This window comes from Ambystoma mexicanum, chromosome 3q, assembly GCF_040938575.1.
Source record: "Ambystoma mexicanum isolate Mex_15411 chromosome 3q, UKY_AmexF1_1, whole genome shotgun sequence".
Classification (NCBI taxonomy): Eukaryota; Metazoa; Chordata; class Amphibia; order Caudata; family Ambystomatidae; genus Ambystoma; species Ambystoma mexicanum.
The window spans coordinates 401,500,306-401,521,292 of NC_090926.1; the positions used below are offsets into that span (position 1 = coordinate 401,500,306).

At 46.1% G+C, this 20,987-nt stretch overlaps 1 protein-coding gene across 3 annotated transcripts in view; it reads left to right on the forward strand.

Moving 5' to 3' along the window:
- Positions 1-20,281, forward strand: part of LOC138582632 (TBC1 domain family member 9B-like) — a 1,499,720-nt gene extending 1,479,439 nt beyond the window's left edge. For 2 of the 3 annotated variants that reach the window (XM_069654091.1, XM_069654092.1), the window contains one exon: positions 14,127-18,723. In XM_069654091.1, coding sequence (XP_069510192.1) covers positions 14,127-14,819 — 693 coding nt within the window. In that variant the 3' untranslated portion in view covers positions 14,820-18,723. Of the gene's footprint in view, positions 1-14,126; positions 18,724-19,816 lie in introns of those variants that run through there. The other variant, XM_069654093.1, reaches the window with a different exon arrangement.
- Positions 20,282-20,987: the final 706 nt, after the last annotated feature.

The window sequence follows — 20,987 nt, forward strand, 5'->3', positions numbered from 1 at the left end:
TGGGTGGCATACGCCATGTCGGAGTCGGAAACAGCCACTGAGATTTTCAAATTAGACCACGAAGCCTGAGGCAGCTGAGACACTGATTCAGAGCTCGAGCACACCACCGTGGAACATTCTAGTTCCTGCATTCCTGTCCCCAGCCTCAACAAGCAGTTGCAGCGCGCTATTATGAGGAAGGCCTCTGGCGACGCTGGCGTACACACACACACGCACTTCGTCCCTTAAACACATACCCCAGCTGTCCCTTGATGGGTCTGTCGACGGAGGGCCGCATACAATCAGTTGGCGCCTCTCGGCCCACCTACCTAACGCTAACCTCACCCGCTGTGGTTCTGCCTACATGCTTACCACAAGGTGATCATGCAGACACTCCGGTGAAGGGCGCACACAAACATTGTTCGACGGCTGTGAGATGCCGAAACAGCCGTCGAAAAAACATAAATTACATTCCCGCCCAGACAAACATCACACAAACATCTGCTCAGGGTAAACGGGCCTCTCAGGCCTCTGGACACTATGAGGATGAATGGTCACCTCTGTCCTCAACAAAAAGCACCCTAGTGGGAGCCCCGAGGACACCCCTATTGCTGTTTGTCCATTAGTAGCACCTCCTGTAACCCCAAAGGACACTCCAAAACCACCAAAATCTCTCCTGTCTGCTACCCCCTGGACTCAATCTCAAATTGAGGACACCATGATATGATATGATATGATATGGCATTTATAACGGGCCTATACACAAGTGTTTCAAGGCAAGGGAGGGGAAAAGAGGGGGGAACAGCAATCCTACTAGGCCAGGTGTCATTCAGATCACACAAGTGCATGGGAAGGGGGAAAGTGCAAGTGAGAGCGGGAGAGAGTGCAGTACATGGGATAATAGACTAATAACATAGTAGGTATGGCCAGCTGGTGGCAAGTGCAAGGGTAAGTGCAGACATCCGGTGTCAAGTGCTGGTAGAGGGACTGAAGGGATACACCGACAGTCCAGAGTGCGGGGGTTGCCAGGAAGGCAGTGCAGGTGTGCGACTGGCGGTGGAGGGGACCTGGGCCCCAGAATAGCGGGTGGCCAGGTAACCAGTGCAGTTTCATTCAAGGGTTCATCAGGGGAGAGGAGGAGAAAAAGCAGAAGCAAAGAGAAGGTTTTGAGGTGTTTCCGGAACCGGAGATGGTTGTCCTCAAGTTTCAGTGAGGCAGAGAGACTGTTCCAGAGGGAGGCCCCACCCGAAGAGAGAGATCTACTGCCAACGCGTAACTTGGAGAAGCGACTGACCCTGAGGGAGTTGGAGGAGGAAGAGCTCGAGAAGGAAGATATTTAGGAAGAGAAAGTTGAAGGTATTGAGGCTCCAGGCCCCAGAAGGCCTTGTGGACAATGCAGAGGGTTTTTAACTTAATCCTCGCAGCCACTGGGAGCCAGTCTAGGGATTTCAGTCCTGGAGACATATGATCCCTGGGCTTGAGGCCAAGAATAAGTCTTGCAGTCCTGTTCTGAATAAAAGTTGCAGAGGGAGGAGAATAGAGGCAGGCAGATTTAGAAAGAGGCTGTTGCAGTAGTCCAGCCTAGAGAGAACCAGAACTCTGGAGACAGTGAGCTTCTGGGGAAGGAGGGGAAAGGAAGAATACCTCTGAGGAGATGTAGTTGGTAGTGTGACTTCTTAAAGACGTCAGAGATGTGAGGAGAGAAGGGGAGCGTGGAGTCGAAGATAACCCCAAGGTTTTTGGCCTCACAGGTGGGCGCAGGAGGAGGGCCAAGAGAGGCTAGCCAGAGAGAGACAGGGAAGGAGGGGGCGGTTGTGCCGATGAGGAGAATCTCAGTCTTACTGGCATTAAGGCAGAGACCGTTGGCAGCACACCACTCCTGGATGGCGGACAGACAGTCCGAAAGGAGAGAGGGAGAAGACACCTGGCTGAGGGTAGCCTGAAAATGAGCTGAGTATCATCCGCATAGCACTGGAAGTTGGGGCAGAGTCCTGCAATACCTGGGGCAGGAAGTGTCAGGCATTGATTAAACAGCCAGGGAGAGAGGTTAGACCCCTGGGCAACACCACAGTTAGAGATAGAGAAGAGGAAAGAGCCAAGTTGAACCTGGGAGGTTTGGTCAGAGAGGGAAGTCGTCGGCCACGCCAGGGCCTGACCGGTGATGCCCAGGTTATCACAGAGACAATTGAGCAGGATGGCATGGTTGACCGTATCAAAGGCAGAAGGACACAGGGGGTGTTGGAGTCAAGGTTGGAGAGCAGGTCTTCACAGATTTTCAGGAGAGCAGTTTCTGTGTTTCTGGCAGCTCTCAAGCCAGACTGATGGTCATGGAGACAACCAACAGATTCAATGTGAAGATTAAGCTGTGAGATGGCCGGATTTTCCAGGAGTTTGCCCAGGAAAGGAGTGATGGAGATTGGACGGTAGTTGGCCAGGCAAGACGGGTCGGCAGAGGGTTTCTTAAGGAGACGGTGCACAAGGGAGTGCTTCAGCAGGGAGGGGACGATTCCTGTGGCGAAGGCGTGGTTGCAGGGTAACATTTCTTTCTTAGTGGACTTCATGAGTAAGCTGCCCACTCACTCGGGGCCTGCTGAGCAGCCTCGCATACCTCCACCAGTGCCGTCAACACCCTCTCTCCATGCCTCAGCCCTACCACCCAGGGAGTCCACACAAGATCACCAGGACATGTGGGTGGATATTCACGGTGACCCCAACCAAGAGGGTCAGAAAACCTACTTTTAGAACCAGATCTCATCCTTGTCAAACTTGTTGACCCCTCCATAGTTGTGGCCGGTCACTCTTCCACTATTGCAGACCAACCTCTCTACGATGAGCTGCTGAAGAAATCCAGTCCTGTGGGGACCGACTTCGTTGAAGATCTTCTTAACGAGAAAAAGTCTGTTAGCCAGGCTGTTCCACTCCTGGATTCCATCAAGATGTATCTCCATCCCTGTCTACCCCCTTGCTTACTAGAGCGGTTAAACCATGGGTGGAAAAATCTTTCAGGCCCTCCTTCAGCTCCCCTCTTCATTAGGGATCATGTCAAGCCAGATTCTCTGGTGGTGACCACTACAAGAAAGAGAGCTGGTGTTCCTCTCTCAACCTCCGAGGCACCGCCCAACAAGGAGTGCAAAAGACTTTATATGCTGGGTAAGTGTATCACAATCTCTGCTGCGTACATCACCGGAATATCAAATAACCTTGCTTGCTAGTAACAGAAGCACCCAGTGGGATGAAGTCTAACGGCATCTGGACTCAATATCATAACCAGCTCACTCCCACCTTCTCAAGATCACTACCGAAGGTAAACCGGTCTCCCAAAACATCCTTAAACATGTCATGGATTCCACAGACACCTCGGGAAGGGTCATGGCATAGGGTACTCTCCTGAAAAGACAGGCCTGGCTTAGAGACTCAGGAATTAAGCCAGAGACACTGGCGGCCTTGATTAAGATGCCCATCGAGGAAGGTCTCCTCTTTGGCAAATCTGTTGATGACCAGCTGGAAACAGCGAAGAAGGAGCATGAAACAATCAAGACCCCTGGTCAGGTTTCCAACAAGCCCTTTGTTCTGAGGGCAGCGTTCAACACACACCACAACTTTCGGGCACACAGCTCAGGAAAACAAGGCCAAGCCCGAGCAAGCACGTCTGGAACCTCCTTCTACAGCCTGCATGCGCAGGCATCCTACCAGTACCATCAGCGTGGGTTTCGGCACGGGAAAGGACAAAGCAGAGCTGCAGCCTCTAGCGGCACAGCAGCCCCTGCCTCCAAATGACAGACCGATCCACGTTTGTTTGTTTGTTTTATTATATATAATGCGTGCCAGACCTGAGGGTATCGGGGCGCAAAAGGCAACAAGAAAATGTTCAGCTTTGGTTACATTGCTGTCCAGTTATATACAAAATATACAGATTATGTACAAACAGAACAAAGGCAGAGAGGGAGCGGACAAGGAATAGTGGCGTCAGTCTGGGGCAGTCAAATGTTAGCAGTCATTTTCCTTGATCAGTGGATGAGGTTGTGCCTAAAGTCTGGGTATGACTGATCTACCCTTAGGGCTGGAGGAAGGGAGTTCCAGTGTTGGGTGGCTTTTACCGGGAAGCTGCTTCCTGCGGTTTTGACACGTTTGAACCTATGCACAGTCAAGAGGTTGGAGTTGGCAGTTCTAGTGGGGCGGTTGGAGGCTGTCTCTTGAATCTGTCTGAAGTATTGTGGGGCAGCGTTATTGAGACATTTGTGTGCGAGTGAGGCTACTTTTAGTGAAATGTTGTCTTTTGTGGTGAGCCAGTTGTTAGATCTCCTTATGTCAGAGATATGAGCTTTTTTAGGAATACACAGTGTTGCTCTGAGAGCATTATTTTGTAGAATCTGGATTTTGTTGGCGATATATTTGTTGCTCCCTATATATAGGGCGTTACAATAATCCAGTTTTGACAAAATTAAGGCTCTTGCCAGGGTGGTGCAGCTGTTGGTGGAGAGGAAAGGCTTGGCTGCTCTGATTAGTTTGCATGTGTAGGCGGTAGAGGAGGCCATGGAGTTGACCGGTCTGTTGAATGTAAGGGTAGCGTCTAGGTAAAAGCCTAAAGTTTTGACTTCTTCTTTGGCTACTTTGATGGTATTACCATCTCTGATAAAGTTGGTGTAGTTATGGCCAAGGTTGTTGATGTTGAAGGTGGTGCCGAGGATAATGAGTTCCGTCTTGTCATCATTTAGGCACAGACCATGCGGAGGCCATCCATGCCTGGATGATGAGGTACACTCTGTTCTCCAAGGCCAACTCCTTGTCATAGTCTCCCGTCAACGGTATGAGGATCTGGCTATCATCGGCATAGTTGGTGTAGGTGATATCAAGACCATCGAGATCATCGAAAAGGGGCTTAGTGAATATGTTTTACAGGGTGGGGGAAATACATGATCCTTGGGCCACTCCGCAGGTAATGGGTCTGGGGTCGGCAGACACTGAGGATGCGAAAACGTGCATGGTCTTATTGTTTAGGAATGATTGTATACATCCTATCACCTCTTGTGAGAAATGAACGGCTGAGCCCAGGTGGTTAGAGGATTTTGTGGTCTACTAAATCAAACGCTGCTGATACGTTGAGGAGTAGTAGTAATGCCGCTTTGCTATTGTCTCCATTTGTGTCGATTTGTGCATTAAGGTCGATTAGCGCTGTCTCAGTCCCGTGTTGGGGTCTGAAACCGTATTGGTGGACTTCTAGGAGATGATTTTGTTCTAAATATTGTTGTATTTGAAGGTATACTACCTTGTCTAGAATTTTAAGTAGGAAGGGGGCTGTGGTGATGGGTCTGTAATTAGTGGGTATGGATGGGTCGTGTTTGCTTTTTGAGTAATGGAACAACCCACAACTCTTTGAGGTTGCTAGGGATGGTACCAGTGGAGAAGGAGGAGTTAATGACATTCGAGATAAATGGTGATAAGTCTCTGGCTGTGTCCTTTATGATTTGGGCTGGGCATGGGTCACCTTGGCAGTTCGATGGTTTGAGGGTGAGTATGACTTTTTCGACCTGTAAAATGTTTCTTTAAAGAAGTTAAAGCGGAGTGACTTTTTTTTTTTAAAGGTTTTGGAAAGAGAGCGGATGTGCTAGCTACAGGGGTTGAGTGGTGGAGGATTTCTTTTTTGCTGCCAATCTTGACTTGGAGTGCAGCTACTTTATTAGAAAGGGCATTTTGGATGCTGGTGCACCAAATGTTATCCTTCACGCAGGTGTATGGAGCTGGGATGGGAGTTTCCAGTTCTTTAGGGATAGTGAACAGTTCTTTTATACTTGTTCGCTTGGGAGATTCTTTGGTTGTAGGAGTCTTGTTTAGCAAGTACAATTTCTTTCTTATAGAGGGAGGTAAACTTGTTAAGGTTGGTCTTGTTGTCATCTGTAGGAGATTGTCGCCATATCTGTTAACTTTTTTCAAGTCTAAGTGATTTCAGGTGCGGTGAGAACCAGGTGTTAAGTGCCTTTTAGGTTTGCTCTTTCTGAGTTTGAGTGGAGCTATGGAATCTAGAGCGGAGGTCATCATTACGTTGTACTCATCGTCAAGGGTGTGGGGATCAGTGGAACCTGGTAGTGAGTTCAGGGTCGGTAGAATGAGGGGGGACAGGTTTTTCAGCGGTAATGTTTCTTTTGTTCCTGGTGGGAATGGCAGGGGCTAGAGAGTTGTTTGGTGGCGTGGGTGATATGGCCTCAAGAGAGAAGGTTATGAGGAAATTATCAGACCACAGTTGAGAGAGATATGGAGTTGATGGAGGCCTGACAGTTAAAGTCAGCAACCCAATCGAGTGATCTCCCTTTGTGAGTAGGTAGGGTAACTTTTTGATTGAACCCTAGTTCTGCCAGGGAGTCAGCATTTGTGCGGCATGCTGGTCTTTGGGGTCACTGAACCCCAAGTTGAGGTCACCTAGAAGAAGGCATTGGGATGTGTTTTTTAAATTATCAGAGAGGATGGTAGTTAGGTCCTCCTCAAATGGCCCCATGGGGACTGGGGGTCTGTACAGAAGGTGGATAGTGAGAGTTTCGGTATCAGTGATAGGTAATTTGGCTGTGAGGGATTCACAGGATTCAAAGTTGTGTGAAAGGGGGAGCGAGTCTCATGGCTAGGCTAGTTTTAGCAATTATGGCGAGGCCTCCACCTCGGGTCCTGGTTCTGTCCACTCTAAGTAGCGTGTAATCCTCGGGGATCGCTAATATGAGGGCAAGACCTGCTGCTGTGTGGAGCCAAGATTCTGTGATGACTAGGAAATCTACTTGTTCTTGCTGCAGGAGATCAGCTATTTCTGTAGCATGTGCTACTAAGGAGCGGTCATTTATTGGGGTATATCTGATGTTAGGCTTATTAGTCGCAGTAGGTGTTTTTAGGGGTACCTGGTTATTATGAATGTGCATTGGCATGTTTGTTCTGTTGAGGGTTCTTAGTTAATAGGGTGTGGGAGAGGTGAGCGGTGTTATGGGGAGAGTTAGTAGGTTTGGTTTGTAGGTATGGAATCCTGATGTTTCCTGTTTTTAAGGGGAACGTAGCCCTAGCGAGAGGTTCAAACAGTTTTGGTAGCCTAGCTCGGAGTCTAAGGTTTCCGCAGGTGGGGGGGCTGCATGGTCTAACGGTGTTAGGCTGGTTCTCGCTGAAGGCGTTGGGCAAGGATACGTGCGCAAGAGTCATATTCCTGGGTGGTGGTGCTGCTACGTTAGGAGCGTTCCCTCCCATTCATCCCCAGTCAGGGGTTGCATAACACTCTTCGCCTAGCAATGGGAGGGAATAACATCAGACCGTTGGGTCCTTGATACAGTGGCCAAAGGATACTCTGTAGAGTTCCTCGAAACACCTCGCCTTAACAGAACATAACAGGCGTATTTGTAAAGCGCACGTTCACCCCCGAAGGGGCATCTTGGCGCTAATAACAGATGTTTATTGTTACCAAACTTAATGGTACTCATTTTATCGACCTCGGAAGGATGAAAGGCTGAGTGGACCTGCCGGCATGCGAACCTGTGACCAGGAGATCAAACACAGGCCCCTGTAGTGGATGCATTAGTCCACTGAGCCACAGACCCGCCTTCAATGTGCTTCCTTGTTCCAAAGAAAGATCTAACAGTGCGCCCAGTGCTGGACCTGCGCCCTGCCAACACTTATGCCAAACCCCAAAGGTTCATGATGACAACACTGCATGACGTCATCACACTATTGAAAATAGGGTATTACATGGCAACATTGGACATGAAAGATGCATACTTTCATATTTAAATGTTACCAGCACACAATAAATACCTCAGATTCAAATTGGGAAGCGAGCACTACCAATTCAAAGTGCTACCATTCAGCATTGCATCAGCCCCACAGTATTCACAAAGGTCCTAGCAGTGGTGGCCTCCCTCTTGTGAAGACAGTCCATTCCAGTATACCCTGGCTAATTACTGGGGCCTCGCCCTAGAGGTGCCTTCAAAACACGCAGCCAACAATCAATCTGCAGTTTCAATTGGGCTTCCCCATAAACGAAAAGATGTCAAATCTGGTGCCCAGCAGAGTAAAGCAATTTCTACGGCCACTAATCAAAACAGACATTTGTCTAGTCTACCCCTCCGAAGAGAGGGTCCAAAACATGCTGTTTCAAACACCTCAGTACGTAGTCGGTCGTCAGGTGACATTACAAAAGGCGATGCGCCTGCTGGGAATGATGGCTTCTTGTATCTACCTAGTGCCTCACACCAGGCTGCGCAATTGTCCAATGCAAGAGTGGCTAGCGAAACAGTGCTCACAAGCAAGCGGGTTGTGTGACGATCTAGTTTTGGTTTCGCAACCTCTGGTTCAATCGCTACAGTGGTGGAACAGAGACAATCAGCTAAAGGGGCAGCTTTTCCACACACCAGCGATCGAGGACACTCTCCCGACAAACGCATCTATGACTGGTAGGGCGCTCACTTCCTTCATCACACTGCTCACGGCCTGTGGACACAGGCCCTTACCAGAAAGCACATCAACCTTCCGGAACTACTAAGGATTCTTAAAGCACTTTAAGCCTTTAAGACTCAGCTGGCGCACAAAACAGTCCTAGTCCTTACGGACAGTACCATGGCCATGTTTTATGTGAAAAAATAGGGGGGTGTACATTCTCCCGGGCTGTCCAAACTAGCCCAGAACATCTGGTGGTGGGAACTGCATCACAAAACGCAATTCTCTAGCAGACGTACTAAGCAGGAGTACAATCCTACCGTTATAGCACGAATGGCAACTAAACACAGACGTGCTAAAAAACATCTTATCAAACAGGGGGTTCCCGGAGATGGACCTTTTCGCATACCCTGGAAAACGCACAATGCCAAGATAACACGTCCAGGTTTCCCCAGAAAGGATCCAAGGGGAATGCACTTCTAATTAACTGGTCAGGGAAATTTGCATACGCTTTTCCCCCAATACCTCATCTCAACAAAATAGTCCACAAGCTACACCGGGAACAAGTAACACTAATCCTAATAGCTCCAATGTGGGCCCACCAAACTTGTTTCTCACACCTACAAATGATGTCCTTGTGTCCTCCCATGAAGTTACTCAGCACGCACAACCTGTTGACCCCGGATCAGGGAACAACGCTGGCAGCTTGGCTCCTGAGGTCATAGAAATTGGTCACCTTAAACTAGACCAAAGATGCATCAAAATACTCAAGGAGGCATGCAAGCCTAACACAAGGCACTGCTATTTTAACAAATGCAAAAGCTTTGTGTTATGGTGCAGGACCCGGTCTCGCAATCCAATCGACTGTTCAACAACCAATATAGTCCACTACCTGCTCTACCTACTTGACTCAGGATTAGTATTTAACTCACTCAAAGTACACCTAGCGGCTCTCTCTGCCTACACCGCATCTCAGAATACAATTTTGTGGTGCAAGATCCTCTAGTCCCCTGGGATCTCTCTCCCAGGTGGCCAGGGCACTGCCATTGCCTTTGGATCCAGACCCTGGGGGGTGGACCAGTGCAGGAGGATCACCTGGGTAAAGGGTCTTCGGGAAGTTGGACACCTGATGGCGAGACGTGGTATCCCTCTCCCTATAACTCCTTTACCCCAACCTACCAGGTAGGATACCTGGGGGTCTGAAACGACCCTGTCTCCCCCCTTTCCCTACATGAACACTTTAACACGGACAGCCCGCTCTGGGAGAAAACAGACTCGCACCCGAGCATTGTACCTGAAATGTACCACTACTGTGGTCAGGCAAGGTCAGGCAATTACTGGTAACCACTCACACCTGACTTCCATTAAGCTTCCCCACACAGATAAAAGCCGGAGCATGATAGCACACTCTGAAAGCCGGAGCAAGCTGATTGAGGCAAAGCACAAGAAGGAACATAGTTTTCCAGACAGCAGCTGAGCAAAGGGAGAAAGATGGCAAATCAAGAAGGGTGTGCGCAAGGAGGGATAGACCGTTGACCTTTCCGGCAAGAGACGGTTACTTTCTAAAACCTTTTCTATTAGAGAGCATAAGGTCAGGAAACCAGACTGAACAATCCTGCATTGTGTCAGAGATACCTGGGGCCCTCCAACATGGCTGATCGAGTCGGGGAGGAGGAGGAGCAGCACCCGCTGTGGTACCGTCCTTGGCTCCAAGATTAAAGCAGCGCCAGAAAGATCAACACAGGCAGTGAGTTGGGGAGACTGATGCAAAACCGCTCTGTGTTGAAGTCAAGATTTCAAGCGGCAACATTGTATAAAGAGCGCACGAAGGAAGATTTGTAACACGTGAGATGAAAGACGCGAGGAAAGCTGAATTCCTAATGGATGTTTGAACAAAGATAGGAAAGATACAAACATCTGTGACAGAGTGGTCCGGCACCCAAACATCTGTGACAGAGTGGTGCGGCACCGCAAGGGTGCTTAATCAAAGGTCTCTGTAAGGTATCCAGCTAAAAGGTGATAAAGGAAAGTAAAAGATGAGAATGAGAAAGTGGTCCTGCAACAGTTTAAGCAAAATCCATTGCACAATTGAAAGACTTCGATTTTGACACAGTCCGAGGCCCGAACGAGGGAGAGCAATTGTGAACATTGTGTTTAAGGGGTCCAAACCCAAATGAGGGAAATCTGTGGTCAGAGCCCGATTGATGAAGACCAATTGTGAATATTGTGCAAAAGAGGGTACGAACCTGAAGGAGAGAGACCCCTGGTGAATAGTGAACCCGAGAATTAGTGAATGTGAAAACCCTGATAAGAAAGGAACTTTGGTGTGTTTGTTACATCGGGCCCTCTGCAAGAAGAGACTTTGAATGGTACACAGACTTTTGGCACAAGAGGTCTGGATACCTATGCTTTGAACTGTATACTCGTGGCAAAGAAGCCAGAGTGTGTGCGAAGCTCAAACGTGCCGCCTTATCTCATGCTGAAAACATGGGGAAGGGAAGCCAACTGCTCAACTCTCCTGATATATTCTTTATTGAACACTTTTCTTTTTGCATACATTGTTTTCCCACACCATTTGTATTTAGAAGTAAGGATTGATAAAAGGTTTATTAGTATAGGCCCTTTTATTTTGACAGAGACTCCACTAGGACTGCGTTATTTATTTGATGGACGTAGCTTGCTCCCATCCTTAAATTTAGGGTTAGGTAGGCATTCAACAACCCATTGAAGTTCATTAAACACCCTTGAACTGTGATAATTGTGTCTGTCTTCAGTTTGATACCGTGCCTTCCTTATAGCACACTCAACTCGAGGAACTGGGGCAACTTTAGCCTTCATAGCAAACATGCCTCTAGATGCCATTTGCAACGCTGCCACTTGGAGTTCAGTGCACACCTTCACCCAACATTACTGTCTCGACACACATTCTAGGGGTGATAAAACATCTCTTTGCAGCGACACATTATAATAACCCGCCTCCTTCTACTAGTACTGCTTACTAATCTATGCAAAGCATGTCATTCGAAGCAGATCCACAAGCCTCAGAAGGGATACATTACTCACCGTAATCGTGTTTCTGATGCTTGTATCTGCTTAGATTCACATGTGCCCACCCGTTCTCCCCTCTTGGAGTAGTGGATGCTTGGGAAAAAAGCATAGATCTTTCACACCTCTACCTACATTTCACGCTCACAACTTTCACTCCCTCTTGTCAGAAACAAATAATGTAATACTCTGCAGCTTCCACTAGATGTCAGCCTATGCAAAGCATGTGAATCTAAGCAGATAGAGGACTCTGAAATAAGATTACAGCGAGTAATGTATCCCATATACACACGCACTCTTTAAGTGAGATCAATTATACATTACACTCAAAATAGTAAAAGCACTTCAAAATACTTGAAACTAATAAAACTCAGCAGAAAAGTTAAAAGAAAATGCAGTGCGCTCATATAAACTGCCTTAGAAATCTAACGCCCCTATAACTTAAGCAGTCCTTCTGTTCTGTGCCATCTAAGTAGGCCTAGTGCCTCAAAAAGAGACAATGTTCTAGGTAAGGACCATGTTGAGAATTGCAAGTCTTAAGTCCCCCCAGAACCAGCTTTGGCAAAGCCACAGGAGTTGGGGGTACTTGCCAAATCCCACCACACTGGGTTACCTGGGGAGAGGGAGTGGAAATCTTTAGCCAGAACTCCACTGATTGCAACAGTGAGAGTGCATTACGCCAATGGAATCCCTGTGCCAGTATGAGAAAAGTTTTGCAAGCTTGTGCCCTGAACTCCGGATCACTGGGGCCCCTTACCTCTTTCATTGGTCCTTTTGTAGTGACTCCAAGGGGTTGCAGGTTCAGTGGCTGGATTCGGCATTCAATTTGGTTGTGGCTAGACCCAGGTTCTGTGCTTCCATATTGGCAGCAGGATGACCCAGGCACTCAGGAAAGCAGCCACATGGGTTCCCATGGTGTGAGGGGTCGTACAAGAATCAACTGAGATGAGCAGCAGCCAAGTTCATCTCGATTAAAAGGGGCCAGTCGAGACAAATGGTGGTGAAGAAGATTAAGCTTCAGGAATGCTCCTCTTCTTGTATGAGAGCAGCTACACCATGTGGGATTGTCTAAGACCACAAGTAGACCTGCAGATTCCCAAGCACCGTCTTCTGCTTGCATGGTCCCATAAATGTCAGAAGCTTAACATCTTACATGGTTGTAGAAAAGATACACAGTCTGCTCCCCCCACACACACAAACTGCAACCACGTGCTTAAAAGATTGAAGATGGCAGATATAATGATAGTAATAATAATAATGTGTGTAATCTAACATTGGATTTCTGTGCAACAGGGTTGCTAGCCAATTGCAGGCACCTGTGAAATCTGTGGTCAGCCAAAACGCCAAAAAGCAGAAAGTCTCCAAGAACATTTTCAGGGAACACACTTCTAAACACACTTGTGCAATAGAACAACTTGGCCCAAACCCCTTCAGGGATGAAAGTTAATTAGGCCTGAACGTAGGTGTGGATGTCAGTACAGATAGCGAGGTGCGGATTAAAGTATGGTGGTGCAACGAGGAGGAAAGGTTAAGAGAATTGAGAGAATGAAGAGGAGCAGGAGAGAGAATAAAGACAATAGAGAAGAGTGAGAAAATGGCAGCAGGAGGAAGAGAGAGAGATCAAGGATGGGGACCGTGTAGAAAAGAAAGGAGACAGGAAATGACAGAGAGGTGGAAAACTCAGAAAGGGCAAACTAGCGCATGGAGGTGTGCAAAGATGTAAAGCAGAGAGAAAAGCAAGTGAAGGGAGATGGAAAGATGGAACAGAAAGTAGGAAGAAGTGGATAGAAGGAAGCAGGGCAGTGGCACCAGAGCAGGGGCAGAGAAAAAGACCAGACCAAGGACTATGGCCTTGTGGACATTCCTGAGGGAGGTGAAGCTGGATGCTAGGAGGGGATCCAAACAGCTTGAAATGGATGGAAACTTGTTAACCACAGGCTCCAACTCTTTTAAGAGTCTGATGTCTGACTCCCATACAGAACACCCACGGCCTCAGGGCTGGTGGCGTGAGGTATTCCACAAGTCCAGATGGACCCATGTAACACCCTGACAAATCCTACACAAGCCATAAAAGACTGTACAAGAAAAGATTGTACAACACTGTAAGCCCCTGAGACTGGGAGCGACTATTTGCCACCAAAAAGGCAGAGCATGCTTCTAGAGTTATTGAGGGAAAGACTAAGAACTATTCTCCTAAGGAGGATAGGCGAAGCCTCATGTGTTATGTACCCTACTTCAAGATCTATGTGAAAAATAAACCTACTGTGAACTTTTATTTGCTTATGAGACCTGTTATCCCACTCAGTTGTGAACGTCCCAAAATGCTGGCATTGTTTAAAAAAGAGCTACGAAAAGAACATTCAGAGGTCATCAGTGTGTTTGCCTGTTACTCGAAATGTCGTCTAGTTTTCAATTTAGTTTATTTTTGTTTCAAAAGCAAGAAAGCCAGATCACGGTGGAGCACTTTTTCAGTCCACACAGTAGTAAGAACTCTTACCAGTGATGTCACCAGAGTGCAGCTCTCTTGGAATTGCTGCTTTATCACAGCCAATGCCAAACACAACTTTCCCAGAAGTGCAATAGATATGAGATATGTAGCATTTTGCTGGTGTGACTAATCACGTGGAGACAATGAAGTTAATCTAGAAGTGGCTGTCCCCTGTAGCGAATGGCTTTTATTTAATTGTGTTTTTTTTTATTTTTAGGAACAATTTATCGAGCTATGCAAGACCCTCTACAACATGTTCAGTGAGGACCCTCTAGAGCAGGAGCTGTACCATGCCATTGCCACTGTGGCCAGCCTGCTCTTGCGCATCGGCGAGGTCGGCAAGAAGTTTTCCAACCAGCCCACAAAGGCAGGTGTCAGAAAAACACCTCTACCGCGGGACTTGCCAAGTGACGAGGAAGAGCAGACATCCCCTTCAGAGCACAGCCAAGAAGCAGATGCTGTTGTAAGGGTTACATCAAACAGAGACTTTCCTCAGGTTGAGGACTCAAAAGCCCAGGAGGAAAACCAGAAGTCTGACGAGGGAGCAGGGAGTGAGGAAGGAACCGGTTCGCCCCCTCAGCTGCTCTCAGACGATGACACCAGAGATGATCTGTCCATGTCATCCTACTCCATGGTCAGTGCTGGGTCCTTGCATTGTGAAGATATAGCAGATGACACAGTCTTGGTTGGCTGCGATACCAGTGGCTCTGGCCCCAAGTACGGTAGCACCATAGACACTGACTGGTCCATTTCTTTTGAGCAGATCCTAGCATCCATCCTTACTGAGGCGCCTCTTGTGGACTACTTTGAGAAGAAGGTTGACATCCGCCAGAAGATCAAGCAGCAGAAAAAAATGGAACGGCAAGTCAGCTCATCCAGCGACTACGAGCTCTCCTCTGTGTCCGGCTGATGTCTTTAACTTGATCCTTGCTTTGTAGATCTTGGGTGGAGGGGGCAGGCGAGACAGATGGAAATGCCTTGTTCCCTTCCTTGTGGCCTCATTGTGGGAAATTCTGTACTGAGACTCTTTCCACATATTTGTACTGCATCTCTACACATAAGATATATTCACACAAATTGTATGTGGATCCTTCCTCAGAGACTGGTCAATGCATATGTCTTGGAGAGCATATTCGAAGGGAAGCGCCTTTGCACTCTTGTGGAGCATGAACAGTCAGTGGAATGCTTCAGTCCCCAAGACTTTGTTTCCATTGTACATTCTGCATGTACCCATTTGGCATATGCTTGCTAGAAAGCTGCTTTATAGCAGGGGTTGTGCCTATTGCTAAGTGTATAGGTTCGCTCTGAGCCCTATACATGCCAACGCTGCAGAGTCCATACTTCCCTGGTATGCTGCTTTAGATTTAAACCATAATGGCTGTAGTTGGCCACATGCTCTCGATGTCACAGCGGGTTGTTGGCGACAAGTGGCCTCTTTGTGCATTGCTCTACTTAGCAATGCCTAGGTTCCCTGAAAAACACCCTTGGTAGAGGCAGTCCCGCCTTTATCCTTGAGGGTATCACATGCTTTCCTTGAGCTGATGCAGGTGTGTGCCTTTACAGTGTCCAATCTCTCCAGATGACGTTTTGTAAAGTGGTATTTTGAGTTTAACAGCTTTCTATAAGACAAACATGCTTTGTCAGTCATGTGCACGTGGAGAGCCATGACTGTTTTTTTATTGGAGTGAACTTTTTCTGCATTGTCCTTGCATTTCAAACTGGGGCGTTTTAGACCATGACCAGGTCGGATCCCCCATAGAAACCACCTTTATCAGGATTAGCCATTTGTTTCTTTACTTTGGTACTTGTAGTGCTTGCGAAGTCCGTTTTGATCTTCAGAGCTCTCAGGTGACCAAATATTTGTGAGCTTCTTATGAAATTAGGGTTGCTTATGCCATGTCTTGCTCCCAAAAGCCCAACCTCTGACCATCTTCCAGAACAGTGCACCTCATATGCTTGCTATTTGTTTGTTGCTAGGAAGAAGGCTGAGCTGTAGGTAGTCCTGTGTGTTTGACTGTGACCAGTGATTGCTCTTTTCAGCTCCTCTCTCTGAAGTGCATTTAACTCTTGCCATTGTTTGAGTAAGAATGTGCAGAAGTGTATAAGCACATTACAGACAGTGTGCCTGTCCATTGTATTTGATCGCTTTATACTAACCGCACTGTCTGTGTGTGTGTTCTGCAAACGTTGGATGCGTGCATGAGTGATTGTTTGCTGCCTTGTATACATTTCTGGAGGTGTATTGTATGTTGTGTTGTATGTATGTATGTATGGCTCTGCGACTGCTCATGTTTGGTTGTGTCAAGTTCATATGTAAGCATTCTTGCAGGTATTTTTGTTTCTGTATTTTCAGTGTGATACGAATAAAGAATATATGTGGATGATTAGACGCTACAATAAAGAATATATGTGGATGATTAGATGCTACAGATGCACATTTATGTATTGTTCTTTGGTTATGACCAAGTCTGAATGGGTATTTTGGTTTTTATGTGCATTGTTGCACATGGGTTAATGTGTGAGCTCTACGTGAGCTCTACCTTCTTGGAACATGTGTGTTGTATAAAGGCTTTTTTATAAATTAGTAGGATTGAGGTCATGCACAATTAGCTGTGTCCGCCTGCAAAAGCTGCTTGCAAAGTTCAAAGTGAGGGGTATTTTAGATTTGTGTGTACTGCTCTATTTTTATCTGGGCATGGCAATAGTTGTATCTTGAATGGGTGTGAATGTATTAACTTGGGTGTGCATGGTATGGCCATGCATGATTGAATGGGTATCGGAGTGGTGAGGCTATGTGAACATGTTTGTGGAATTTGTTTTTCGCACCATGAGACACTTCATCCAAGCATTCCCAGGCTACACCTAGTATATTTCTCCACGCTTCTGGTCCAAACAAGAAATAATATTCTGGCTCTTGGCATGTCCGTTTTCACCAGGTTTCATGGTATTGCCAAGTCGTGTCCTCTAACACATTTACCACAAGCCCTTGTACATAAGGTGGGAGTGGTGGAAGGGTTATGGCAGTAACTGTCTGAGATGATCTACATCATTTGCTTCTGTCTTCGCCTTAGAGATTTTGGCTCCAGGGTGTAATTAGTGAGCTTTTCCGACTGAGGGAGTGTAAGTGAAGAGAGGGGGCACCAGTAATGAAAGGCCGAACTATAGGACTAAACAACGTGGACTTCTAATAACTTTCATTTCAGCTTTGGAACTGTTATTTGGTTGACATCACATTCATTCGAGTATATAATTTGTACAATTTCCTAAATACATTTTTGCAATGTTAATGGTGGTCAGCCAGCAATGCTATAGCATCCCCTGTTCTCAAATGCAGGACTGCACACATTTTAACCTATTCGACTAGTTTTTATTGCATCCTGGCATGCGTCTTCCAGGCGTTTGTAGAATTACCGACACTAATGCACTGTTTTCTGGTCTACAACATTTTGAAGGTGAACTGTTTGGTCGATTTTGATCACCACGTCCAAGATATATATATATATATATATACATATCCCTTGGATGCGTGTTTATATGTGTTTAGGGGGTCCTCATTAAATGGCGAAACGCGTTTCAATGGTCGCAAACAAAATGTCGCAACCAGTTGTTTTCTGAGCAGCAATGCAAATTCATCAAGCCCATGCAACCTTTACCATAAGAGATCCCGAAAAACATGTTTCTTAGTGCCCCAGTTGTCCCCCTTGTCTTTGCCATGTGGCTTACTGCTAAAAAGCGTCTTTGTTTACTTTGTGAATACCTAGTTTCCTATGTTTCTGTGACTCAAATATCAGTTTCTTTGTGCTGTGCCCTTTTTTTGTCCCTTCTTTGTTGACCAATGTATCAGGGAAGCCATGTTTTCAATAGTAAGCACGTCTATGAAAAAAAATCAACTTCTTTTTATTTCCTCCGACCAGCCATTGTCCATTCCCTACCAGCGTCCGTTCTAGTTTTTGATGCTGTAAACAAATTATAAAGCACCCGCCTGTGCCGAAAGAATTGTGTAACATTTTGTAACTTGTATTTCTTCCACCAAAAGAGGTTCCCTAGTTATGCACAGAAATATCCGGCTTTGCCACAGGAAAGATTGGGGAATGTTTAATGAAGGAATCCAACTATGGAGTTCTGATATTCTAGCTGTTTACAGTGAAGAGGAGTTTTTTGTGCATTCAATAAGATCATAGAATGGCTTGGCTCGTCCATGTCTTTCTCTGGTCTTGCAAAATCTTTACCAAACTAGGCAGTACATCTTTGTGGCTGGGCATTCTCTTCCTTTCCACATATCATTGGTGAGTAGCCACTGCCTGAGGGAACACAGGAATGGTGGTAAATAATACCCTACCCACAACCGCCCTGTAAATGCCAAGAAAATGTTTGGCATATAGAAAAGCCAGAGGAAAACCTGAGAACTTATCACAACCACTAGAAAAAAGAAAAGCCCTTTTTAAAAATATATTTTAACGATAATTACTGGGGTTAAGTCAGAGTGCAAACTGTTTCATGGAAGGGCAACATATTGTGGCTTTAGAGTGAGTATGATAAATGCAATGTGTACAGAAACCCTCTTTTGTTTAAAGGTGGAATAATGGTCTTTGTTGTAGCTGGGATTTTTCCTGGGTGGTGGTTGGGATCTCCACTGATGTGCAACCCTTTTTCTACTTTCAAAGAACATGTATGTTAGGCTGACCTATTAACCACACCTTAATTTATTGCTAACGTTTATGGTCTTTTTTTTAATTAAAGGATTACAATCAATATGATTCTTAACTTTCCATTCCCGGTCGTACCTTGTAATCAATAAAGAATCTCTACATTAACCATTTCCTATAGGTGTCTTATGTTTTGAGTTTGTTTCTGCACATGATTTTTGATGTTATGAGGATACATAGATGAACTCAGTTTGCGGTCCTCTTAATCTGGCTTCTTTATGGTCTACTCAATTCTCAACCACTTTTGAAAATATCACAAGGTCTACAGTGTGTTTGCTTTATGCCCTCCAGTGCTTCGCTACAGTAATGCTGGGTTAATCGGTCAGTGTGTTATTTTATTTCAAAGGGCAAGGCTGTAAAGCTCTAGACCCTGTACGTACGACAGTACACTTCCGTGCACACGTTGCCAGGCGACCAAGACGCCGGCCTTGCAGAGCCCCACAGCGCATGCGCGCTGGATTAGCGCATAGAATAAGGCGCATGCGCAGCACCGCATAGCCCTGCAATGTCGCACAGCTCCTTTCCGAACTGACACAGGCAGCCGGAGCACCGTACTGTAGACTGGCTCCCGAATGAAAGGTAAATCATTGCCCTGGCAGTCGGCCACTGTCTGACCCTCCATCCTTCCTCCAGATTAGGCACTAGTCATGCCGTTTTTCTAATTTTGATTATTTCTTTGCTCAGGCAGACGCTTGCTGCTCTTTTCAGCTCCACGTGCAGCGTCCAGCACGCCATTTCTTTTTTAGCCCACGCACTGCATAGCAGCTACAGAACTCCATGGGATTGCTCTGCAGCACCATCTAAAGGTTTTTACTCTCCCCACATATTTTGGATTGGGCAATGTAGGGGTAGTTGGGAAGAAATTGGCATTAGAGCTCCTCCAATGCACGTTTCCTCCATCTAGTGTATGTGGGCAGCATGCCCTTTCTAATTTTAATTTTCAGAGGAGTATTTGACACATTTGATTTTATTACATTTCTATTAGCCTGTGCCATCTTTCTAGAATCCAGGTCGATGCGAGGCCAGTCCCTGTCCACCAATTCGAGTATAACTAGACATGTGCTTTCCAGTTTAAATCATGGGATCTTGTTTCCTTGTGACAATGACATGTTTATGTACATACCCCCGTTTTTACCACTGTGTGCCCTCTACTTTCTTGTTACTTCACTTAAGTAACCCTAGCTCCCTTAATTTTCCACAGGGGACTCCTTTCCTTGGGTCCATGAAGAAGGCTGTGACCCACTAAAGCCGAAACGTCCTGGGACTCCTTTACCCTAGCGGTGTGGCGGGGTCCCCCCTAAATCCCAGTAGAGATTTACTTCAGTGACGTCGATCAACTACTTTTTGGTCACCCTTTAGCCTGGCTTAGTTAGACATATCGAAGGACTTTTACTTTCGATGATAACTTTCGACAACTAGAAAAACAAAATGTATTAGCAGCAACAGAATGTCTTTATACTTCTGTCAGCATGCACATGTATGACTTTGTCTTATCTTTTGCTACATGTCTCTTTTTTCTGTTTGTTCTATATTTGTTTGCATTTTCTATTTGTGACTTTGGTGAAAAAATGTACACCCATATATTTTGTACTTACAATTTCTTTACAAAAAATATGTAAAAGAACAAGGACAGCCACTTAATAAAAGCTGTTCTTTTGCAGACTAATGATCTAGCACAAGTGGATTATTATGGTTCTCTCATGTACTGCTATCCTTGGTAAATACACAAATTGTGACACCCAAGGATAACACATTGTCTTTAAACCTAGACTGCAATCAATAAGCGGCAGTCGGCTTAGACTTCTCCAGTCAGGACACCCCCACTCTTTGTACACATTTGTAAAGCTCTAGTGTTCAATGACTGAGGTTATTTTGTTTAAATGCACACAGCTTTTGCTACACCGAGTGGCACTCTGACAGCATGATCATATTATGGGATACAAAGTGGAAATGTTGCTTACCTTGATTCTTCTCTGGACTTTTGAAAACCAATAAGGATCAGATTTGAGCAGCAACTCTGGACGTGTGCTGTTAGATGGTAAGCAAAAGTGGGATTATGGGTTCGATGTGGTGTAACTGGGTGTATTTGTTTACACAAACCCACTGCATTGCCCGTTTGTAAAAGCTAGGAATTATGCTCATTAGCTTTACTCTATATTCACAATCCAGGTACATTCCCAGTTTGCACCATGTGCCTTTTATAGCCTCAGACTTCAGCATTTTTTACAGGAGCAGTGTCTGATCTCATATGCCATCATCAGCCGGATTATCCAATGGCTATATACTGTTGTACATAAGGGGGTGGGGCATTTCTTTTAGGAGATTCTAGGTTAGACTTAAGAGTGACTACAGCTATCATGATTAGTATTTGA